The following is a 10,844-nucleotide window of genomic DNA, read 5'->3' on the forward strand; positions in this document are numbered from 1 at the left end:
CCGAGGCTCTAAGAGAGAGAGGGGGGAAAAATGGTCCCTGGAAAACATTTGCAGGACTTTGTTTTATCATTCATGTGACACAACAAGATGACACCGAGCACGGCTGTTACAGCTTTCTCACCACATACGAATCAAAGCCAATGATATACCTGTGACTGTATTACATCAGGGTCTGTGTTTTATCAGCGCACAATGGGGGAGGAAAAAGAACTGTGTGAGTCCTTTTTCATGAGCTATTTTCATCTCCGTCTCCCTCACTCTCTCTGTTTGGTGGATCCATGTATCTCAGAGGTGATCATCAATCTAACGGACTCTATTATTGCTTTTCCACTAAGTGCTTTGATTCCTCAGCCCACCCAGAAGATTAAGCCCCCTCCCTCACCTATCTCCTCTCTTCTGCTGTGTATCATTTCCTTTGTGCTAACAGTCCTTTTAATCTCTCTCCAGATTTGTAAAAGAAGAAGAAGCTTGACTGAAATCGTCATATTTGGTGGTGTGATAAAGTAGATAATGCCTGTTTAGACGCACTGTGACACCGGAAGCAAAAGGGGCTAAAAGGTCAGATCTCAGGAGACACACCTCTTATCCATGCACACTTCAGCTGTGCCGGCACAAGCGCTGTGTTAACACACACAAAACATACACACAATCCTGCATCTCAGAAACACAACAGCACAGCAAACTCACCAACATTTTGTACAAATCAGAAGTGAGGCCACCATCACTGTTTTATGCACTAAAGGTTTTCCAGTTGTGTTGTTTGGACTTGGCCATGAGAGGACCGGTGCATAGAGCATCAGTGTGGAATGATGTGGAAGGCCAAACAGAGGATTGTGGGTGCTGGGTATCTATTACAATAGAGGGGAACAAGGCGCCAGTTTGCCATTTGAGACGTGACACCCCCCCCTCCCCCATCCGTGCACTTTATTCCGTTAACTGGCAAGATGTGCTGAAAGTTATGTGGATGCTGTGAGCAGAGCGGGATGGCCAAAATGAAATAATCAAAGTGTGTTTATTTATAATTTATTCATTAGAAAAAATATAACTCTGTTAATAATAAAACCAGAAAAAAGCAGCATGATTTATTAAAGATACTAAAATCATTTATATTTCACATAAATAGTGTTTTTTTTTAAGCTTAAAATAATTAAAAAGGACTTTAGACATTGCCTGGCTTGTTTTAAAATGAGTATTTGGTGTGTTACATAGTGGTTAAAATAAACTATTAATTTTGCATTCAGCTGAGGATCCATTCAGGGTCCCTCGGGGTCCTGGAAAGCTTGGGGAACCAGCACCAGTGTCTCCTCCCAGCAGGAGGTAACGCCCTCTCTGGTCATTCAGATAAAAAGTCTTCCTTTCTGCTCCCTTCACACACACAGTTTCTTGTCCATGAACATCCAGACGTACGTCTGTGCTTCCTGCCCCTTAATGTTTTGAGTCCGCTCCAGTCGAAGACAGTCCACCATGTCCACCGGGTCTCTCAGCGATGTCGACGACGAGCTCCTGGACGGCATCCTCAAGTTTGGCTCCTCCGGGAAAGACTCCAACGACAGCACGGAGGAGAGCTCCAACTGCGAGGGTACTTGCGCAAACGAGGAACGGAGGGATGCGTCTGGCAAAAAACGGAAGACGGCGTCCAGGAAAACGGCACCCAAGGGTGTGGCACAGCAGGAGGGCAAGCAGGTGCAAAGGAACGCTGCAAACGCCAGAGAAAGAGCCAGGATGCGCGTACTGTCCAAAGCCTTCTCCCGGCTGAAGACCTCCCTGCCCTGGGTACCCCCGGATACCAAGCTCTCCAAACTGGACACGCTGCGTCTGGCATCAAGCTACATAGCGCACCTCCGGCAGATACTGGCCAACGACAAATACGAAAACGGATATATCCACCCTGTTAACCTGGTGAGACTGGGGAGGAGGGGAAACATTTTGGAGTTCCTTAATATTGTTGTATTATTTTTTTAAAGTTATTTTACTTTAGCGTAATATAACAGCATTCTACCTGACCTGCAGATGCCATATTTTAGGCCTCAGTCACGGCACTAAACTGACAGGAGTGGCTTTCAGAAGCAGGTGCAGCATGTTCTACTGATTCTAAAAAAGGCCTCTTGCAAGAAATGAAGCATCTGATTAATATCTGATTATTTCCAAAATCCTGAGCCTATAATACAGACCAGAGGCAATATTGGTGCGTAAAAAGATAGTTACGCAGCACCAAATATCCAAAGAAAAATCCCTCTGAATGAACTTAAAATAATTTTTGACAGAAAGGTGACGTCAGGTCATAAATTGTCCTGTTTTGGTGTAAAATATATTACGTTAACATGTGAATAATAAGTGTATGTTTGGATCGGATTTAATTGTGTAATATTCCACTTGTTTCCTAATGAAATGCGCTTTCCTCCGCAGACGTGGCCTTTCATGGTGGCAGGTAAACCTGAGAACGACTTGAAGGAGATGCTGAACACAACAAGGTTGTGCGGAACTACAGCGTCTTGATACAACGCAAATGGACACTTACACACTATTTTTTTAAGGGAACAAAGGTTTTTTTCATTCAAAGACTGAAAAAAAATACAAAAGACAAGTCTCATCTCTGCAGACTTTGAGTGGGAATAATGGAGAGAATCTCTCTGATCGTTCCCGTATAGAAACAAAATATTTAAATACATTTTCCATCTGTTGTCTTTGCTGGTTCAAAGATGAACTCTGTACTGCTTTTTATATAAATATATATAAATATTCTGCATCTTTTTTTTACGCGCGCAGGCCTGCATTATGATAGATGGATATGCACATGGAAATCTCAAGCTTCCATTGTCTGAAAATGATTGTACAGAATACATAAAAATATATTTGTATCACTTTTTACAGTTAATACCATTTTTATTTACCTCCCAAGTTTTGACCTGGTTACTCTTCTTATCGCTGCTCTCCTTCAGAATAAGAGAACCTGAGGAGCAACAAAGCGCCATCACAGATAAGCCTCCTCACCTCTCTCTCTCTCTCTCTCTCTCTGTTGTTTCTAAAAGATAACAGTGGACGTGAGTGACTTTATAAACAAACAACAGGAGCCTGAAGATGGACCTACACTTTAAACAAACCAAATCAGCTTCATCTGCTTTCATTTTATTCATAGAATGGACAAAATTGTGTTCTTTTATTCTTTTATTTCTGAGGCATCACACACACATGTGCACTGATTGGACAGGCTATTAAGACTTCAGCCAATCAGAATGGAGATGCGGAGCGGCCTGAGTTAGCGGAGGTCAGAGGACGTTTAGGATATTTTGAAAGTTGTAGAAAAAAAACTGTGCGCCCTGAGCTTTAATCCCGCCCAGGCCAGTTGTTTTAATTTGCTCGGGTTATGACCGCTGTGTTTACATCACGCAGACAGTTATTTATGCAGACTGACACGCGGCCTCTCTCTCTCTCTCTGTGTGTGTGTGTGTGTGTGTGTTTTACTGGGATAAAAAAGAAAGATACCTTCAAACAAGTGTCCACATAGATTATAATGTTGTTTTGCCTTCTTCACCCTGAATCTAGGCCTCACAATCCGTCTCTTCCTGCAGAAACGCTAAATAAAAACAACAAATAGCTGCTACTACAGCATCCAGGGGCCATGCTCAGATAAAACATATTTGTGGCCTAATATGCACAATGGTCTGCAGAAGGTATGAAACTCTGAGTTATCATTTTCTGTTATCATTGCATTCATTTATAAAGAGCTTACACATGGCACGCTCATGTCTGTTCAATTGCAGCCAAAGTACTGTATTGGAAAGATTTACAAAATGACACTAAGAATGCATCTGTTTATTTATTTGCACCAAAACAGTCTGATTTAAATCTATTTCATCCCCACTGGAAGCTGCCTACGATAACACATCAGGTCATCTGGTGAACTCCTTTCCAAATAAAACACATTAAAGTGGTGCTTTCAGACAGTTCTGATAAAGCAACAAAAATAATTGAACATGAACTGTACTCCTTTTTAAATGAGAAGCTTTTCTTTTAAAGTCCATTAATAGCCTGGAAAAACAAAACCATTTTACTGCATTTCTTTGTTTTTTTTATTTTTAGGGTTGTTTTCTTCTCTTTAAAAGGTTAAAAATATTTAAAAAAGAAAAATCTGAGAGTTTTTCTTCAGTTTTCAGTTGAATAGTGAGTTCACAAATAATCATTTCTAGGGTGTTTTTTAGCTTCAAGAGCCTCTCATCACCAGCAGATGATGTTTTCTTAGTCGTCATGGAGATTTTTACGTTATCACTGAGGCTTATGTTCTGATTCCTGTTGTTGTTTTAATCATTATTAAGGTAACTTCTCAGGGATGAAGCGGACTGACTGAATGATTCCTTCTTTTTTATGCCATGCAAAGCAGACAGCGACCCAGTATCTTTACACAGCAACAATAAGATTAAGTGCTGCAGTAATAAAAGAGCCCCACCGACATCTCTTCAAGGACCCTCACCTAATACATCAGCAGCAACGTGGCAGGGGCCTCGCCGCCACCCCAAAGGGACCACCGTGGAGAAAATAAACTTGGCTGCCTCTCTCCTGAGGCCAGCTGCAAAGAGCGAGCGGAGAAGAGAGATAGAGGGAGAGAAGGAGGGAGGGAAGGAAGGAGGGAGCGATGTTAAAGGGGGGGTCTGCATGAGAGCAGGCCTGGGATTCCCATACTTGCTAATTGTTTTGTTGGACGGCTGCCCAAACTGTGATGTGAAAAAGGGTCTACGCACTGAAGGGAGGAAAGAAATCAACATTTTGTTCCAGCTGATTCCATCATGTTTCACATCTGTATGACCCTCTTTGTTAGCTGAAACACACTGAGATGACTGTCAAAGGATATTAGGCTATAATCAACAGTTTAGTCTTCACTTTCCAACACCTATCAGTTTCTGTAGCAACAGTTTGACCGACAGGATAGACTGGTTAATAAAAGGCACTTTTACTTTTTAATCTGAATATCCTGAGGATCTCATCAAACATTATGGATAAATACAACAGCACACATCTGCACCTATATCACTCCAGACTCTGTCACACAGGCCTCAGGCTGCAACACATCTGTCTGTGCATGCAGTATCCTCAGACTGCCACCTTCTGGTCAATCAAATGCTCTGCAAGATACAGAGAACAAAAGCAACACTAGCTTTTTTTTAAATAAAAGATGAAGAACATTTAATCAGCTGGATGATTTAAAAGACACACTAAAAACTGCAGCAACTATACCACAAACTACCCATTTTAGTTTTAATTGCATCGCTCTGGTTTGAGAAAAATGCTCATTATCTTCCGATTTTCATGTGTAATCTAAGACAAGAGAACACACACAAAATCACTCAAATCTGAACATGTACACTCCTCAGTAGAGAATTTGAACAGTTGACTTTAGCAACATTGAGTAACATGCCACAAAGTGCCCCCTTTACACTCTTTAGATACCTTCACTGGGCCCAGCAGTGCTGTCATTCTGAGTCTGAACATCATCCATCAATGTACTGTATAAGGGTTAATCCTGCATAGCTGTCAATCAAGTGTCAAGTTAGCTGAAGACGACAACATACTATACTTCTCCTTTTTGTGTTATTTAGGGGACAAATTTCATAAAAGTCTCTATACTAACTATACGTGGAGATGCTGGGTGTGTGTCTCACAAGGCATGTTCCTTTTGGAAATGATTCAAAAGCCGGACTGATGCGGCTTTGTTGTGGCGTACTGAGTTTGGTTGTCAGTAGTACAGATTTACACCAGCAGGGGGCAGCAGAGGAGCTCCTATGGAAAAAAAAAAGTTTGGCATATAAAGAAAAGCAGTGAAGGTATCAGAGGATTGAAAGAGATCAGCATAATAGTACAACAGCAATTAAATGACCCATCAAACTGGTCAGGGTAGAGCTGAGGTTGTTCAGCTTTATTTATGCATTAAAGCTTTTTACTGTCACAAAGAGCCAGTTGTGATTGGAAGTTTCTAAGCATGTGTAGTGTGCAACAGTCTGGAGTCAGATTCCTATGTCTGGACTGCATCAGTTAGATCTCCATTTAGTACATGAATAGGATTAGATACATTAGATACAGCAGTAATTCGTGCTGAACGTCCATGCACTGCTTTAAATTATGTATAGCTCCATGCTCATTAAAAAAGAAAAAAAATGCCAGATACACTAACATGGTCAAGGCTGGACAACAGCTGGTAGTGGTGTCAATTTGTATCAGATGGCATCAAGTGCTGGGCCAGACTGGCACTGCAGCCACGGAAGCAGAGGAGATGCCAAAGATAGCTGGGGCCTGCCCAGATCACCAACTCATGCTCACACTCCTGTGTGTGTGTGTGTGTGTGTGTGTGTGTGTGTGTGTGTGTGTGTTTGTCAGTGTTGGCATCAGTTTATGATTATTAAAAGGAGAGCGCAGCAGGTGACTTTTTGGCCTTTATGTCAATGCTGGAGTCATCTATGGTGTTTGTGTTCATCTCCCATCTGTTTCTTGTTATGATTGATAGGTCAGTGGTCATTTTGCTGACTAGCAGTTTTTATATATCTAAAACAACACATGTTATCTTAGTGAAAACTTTCTGCACATGCATGAAACAAGAATTTGTCTTCTCCTTCATTATGCCACTCACTCATCAATCATCCTTTATAATACACATTTCCCAATGTGTCACTCTTGAAAGCCCATCAATATGAAAAATGAATCACAAAAGAAAAACAAATTTTATTTGGGTGGGAATTATTATATTAAATAAATTTACAAATGGTTTCAATCACACCAGGAGCAAACAGAGGAGATGTCTCTTTAATATTGTAAGACATAAGGACATAATTAAATGTCTTTCACGGGAGAAAGAGCTGCTCCCATAGGAAGAAGACCCCCTGAGAAGTCATGCTTCACATGCCTGTGCAGCAATGTCAAAAAAAACACTGATTTAATAACGTGTTTATCAGTTCACTCCTCAGCTGCTGTCCCATTTTCAGTAGTACCAAAGGGTATGTGGATAAACACTGTAGTGTGATTTGACTTTGATCACACATACACCCATCCTGCTCGGGTGCCTTCAGCCATCCTCATCCTCCCAAACCCACTATAGAGAACATAACAGTGAAGTAATAGATCTCCCACTGAAACCCAAACATACAGTCACATCAGTGCTGTCTCCAGTCTTGAAGTACTGGCTTGCACACACAGATTTATGTAGCCTTAAGTACTTTGCATTCAGCAGACTGTGAAGGAATTTGACCTAAACATGGTGGTTGTCAGCTTGTGCTTCGGTGCTTATGTTACAATGGTGAAACAATAGGCTGTTATTTTTACAGTGTACAAGACAAGAAAACAAGAACATGCTTCTTGACTGATTCAGTCCTGCACATTAGAAAGGACCCTGTTGGCCTACGTGTAGGCCTGAAGGTCATCATGTATGTAGACAAACACAGTACGATGGTGACCTCTGATGTCTACAGTAGGATTTTTTAATAAGACGTAGACTGTATATAAAGATGGACGACATGCTGGCTGCAGAACAGGTCATAAACCCTGCTTCCCCCATGTTAATGGGGGCTAAAGAGGTGTGGCATGGTTAGTAGCCATATTTACCTTTAGTTTTAATGAGCCTTTTCTCTCTGCAGTCTGTGTCATAAGGCTGTGACTGCAGCAAGAAAGAATGGAGGAGTTAAGGTACTCAAAAAGATGAGGGGGGGGGGGGGTGCGCTCATGGCTTAAGTGGGTGGAACAGCAATGATGCAGCGATACCTCTCAACCTTGCAGTCCCCCTGAGCTGCAGCCATCCCCTCTCCTGTCCTCCCTTCTCCTCTTTCTTCAGTTCCCCTCATCTCCTCTGGTCTCCGCTCCATTGAAAAATACACATCTACAAAGGCATTTCCTCCTACCAGAAGGAGGCGCTATGTCTGTATCATCATATCTGTTCAGACTTAGATGCTCATCGTGCCTGATGTTTTTCCACACTGGATGAAGTATGTACATCTATTTCCTGCGTGAAGGGTTAAATTCGTGGCAACACCACAGACAGACCATGTGACCCAGACCAAAGCTTTTTGTCCTTCATATATTAGGAGCAATCTGACAAATTCTCAGCTGGATTGGACAAAGACAAGTTCGTTAAAAACTAATGCTACTCAAATTTTCCTCTAAGAGACTTTTTTTCTTGTATCGCAGCTACAGATACAGATACATCTGTGTACCAATTCATGTCAGTAGCTCAGGGAATATTTTCATATTTGCCAACTCTTGGCAAACAACAAACGTGTCAAACAAGAATATTCACAGAGGTCAATTTTGGGCAGAAACTGTGGACTGGGGACACTCCAATTAGCCGTTTTTTAGGCACAGTGAAGAATAAGAAGCAGATATATACAGTTCCTTCAGATACAGTAGGCCTTGGCACCACTCAGTGCTCCTAATTAAGAACAATCTGATTTTCTTCCAATCCTCTGAGCTGCTAAGGCTCCAGAATACTGTATTGAAAGTGGATGTTTAGGTCTTATGGGAGTGTTGATGGTCCGGCGTATTTCAGGATCAAAGAGCAAGGAAAGGGTAAAGCAGGTCACTCTTAGACACACACTCACACACACATCCATGCTGTAAGAGGAGTGTTAGCAGAAGGAAGGGGCGCCTGGCTAAATTATGTTTTCCCAGGTGGGCACAATTACCTGTGTTTGGACTGTGTGTGTGTATGATTCAGTGCGTACCCGTGCACATAAGCCTCTGCATGTGTGTGCATAAGAATTATCCCACATGTTGTTTTAAGAGGATTCAGGTCTATTACAATTAGGAAGACATGAGTCAAAGCCTGACTGTGACCACTCATAGGCGGAGAGTCAGTTGTACAGCAGCAGAGAGTCGGGCCTGATGCGTCTCTTATTATTACCACTTAGAATAATACAGTGCGGACAACTATGATAGCTAAGCAGCGTCTTGGGTTTATTTAACAAGTGGCTATTCATTGGAGGTTAGAGCAGAGCGCTCACAAAGCCAGAGGGAGTGGGAAGATGATGGGTCAATGCATGGGGGGAGCAGAACACAAGCTCTCACTGTTGAGTCACGGAGTTTATGAGAAGCTGTGTCTAATCCTCACAGTGTGTGTGTGTGTATTTGAACAAGAAGCCAATGCTAGCCATGTTGGTGTGGATGCATATGGCATGAGCAGGATTTCATTGATACAAACACCTGCTTTAACGCTTATCAAACTGGAACACACAGCCATGTGTGTGTGTGTGGAACAAGTGAACTTGTGTCTCATTATAAGCTGAAATCACTCACAGGTGACATTGTTTATTTGATCTCATTTAAGCCTCCGCCTCTTCCCACATGGAAGGAAGGCTGACCGGGACTTATATTAAAAAAAAAAAAAAAAAAAAGGGAAGAAAAGAAAAATCCCCTTTTTCTATTAATTCCAAACAGCATTCCAAGGATTGTGGTTAAAACCCAGAAGAAGAAGAAGAGGAAGAAAAAACAGATTTATCAAAACTGTGACCGCCCTCATGGCTGAAACAACGTGCCATTTTTATCCACTAAAACAGGAACACCTCGCAATACCAAGCACACATGGGCCCAATTATTATCCCATGGAATTCTGCAAAAAGTAAAAGTCGGCAATAAGGAAAATATTCCTCTAATCTGGGGTCTTCCTCAAGCTGGGTGTGAAGGAAATTTAGGGGGTCCCTGTTTTAATTGGGTCCAGATTCGACCACCCTATTGAAGCAGAGTGTGGTGTGGTGGTGTTATTTTGTTGGGTAGTATTTTGGTTGTACGTGAATAAATGTCTGATTTTGTAGCGGGTCTTTCTGATAAACCAGATGGGACAGCTCCAGTGTTATATGAAGCAGATGGACAGGACCAAGCAAATAAAACACTGAGTCCCATAAGAGAGAGTCCCACAAGGTTGGAGAGCAGATGAAGTTAACACAACAAGAGCAAGCAATGTGTGAGAAGGACAGCGATATGAAAGCTGGATCATTGTTAATGAGTTTAGCAGTCTTATACCATCCACACACACAAACACACACACACAGTCAAGTCAGTTAAACACCTGTATTTCACCTGAGTTATCTACTGAATACAGGGACGCAGCAGCACGTGCTGACAGCTCAGCGAGAGCACTGAGGCAGGAAATGTGAACATTTAACACAGGAGGAGAGAAAAGTGTCCCCTGTGACTATAAAGGTTTTATATACAGATTTCATTATTTCTAGTGCATTTATATAAAAACATCATTTTACTGTTGTAGATGTTTTTTTTTGTATCAAATCAAAACAACGGATTATTCTCGTTATGGCTTTATCAACTGATTATTTTGTCTTTATTTAATATTTAAAAATACAAATATTTAATTACAAATGAATTTTGCTGCTTTTTTAATGTAATAATTAATAATTAATCTATCAAAAATCTAATTGAATTGAATTGAATTTACAAAAATCATAAAGTAAAGTAAAATGAACAGACTTAAGGAATGATTATGTACCTGAAAAATGTGTCATAACTGTGAATATTGTAAGTCAATCACAGAAATTTGGCATAACTGACAACCCAGGAAAAAAATATAACAGATGACATGTTCCCACCTCGCCAGTGTGAATGAACAAGCCTCTGAAACAGCCTGTAAAGATGGTGGTGTTCATTTTTTCTGTTGTTTTGTGGGGTGAACTGACATTAAACTGAAACATGTAATATGAGAGTGAACAAGAAAATAACTTTTTTCCCTGCAGTTGTACTATAATCTAACAAATAAAAGACAAACCTGCGAGCCCTTATGTCAATCCATGCTACAATATACCATGCAATGTGCAATGTGTCTGCATAAAGAGAGAAGAAACCACTTTGTCTAACGCCCACAA

General features: G+C 41.2%; 1 protein-coding gene across 1 annotated transcript; it reads left to right on the forward strand.

Moving 5' to 3' along the window:
- Positions 1–1,384: 1,384 nt before the first annotated feature.
- Positions 1,385–3,736, forward strand: tcf21 (transcription factor 21). The gene is made up of 2 exons (XM_028397598.1): positions 1,385–1,899; positions 2,407–3,736. Exons 1-2 carry the CDS (start codon positions 1,465–1,467, stop codon positions 2,494–2,496), a joined length of 525 nt encoding a protein of 174 aa, XP_028253399.1. The 5' UTR covers positions 1,385–1,464; the 3' UTR covers positions 2,497–3,736.
- Positions 3,737–10,844: the final 7,108 nt, after the last annotated feature.

The sequence above is a fragment of the Parambassis ranga genome, chromosome 24 (genome assembly GCF_900634625.1).
Source record: "Parambassis ranga chromosome 24, fParRan2.1, whole genome shotgun sequence".
Classification (NCBI taxonomy): Eukaryota; Metazoa; Chordata; class Actinopteri; family Ambassidae; genus Parambassis; species Parambassis ranga.

Coding starts and splice junctions, on each gene's coding strand:
- tcf21 (XM_028397598.1), top strand. CDS start 1,465: ATGTCCACCGGGTCTCTCAGCGATGTCGACGACGAGCTCCTGGACGGC. Junction 1,900..2,406: donor ATATCCACCCTGTTAACCTG/GTGAGACTGGGG, acceptor TTTCCTCCGCAG/ACGTGGCCTTTCATGGTGGC.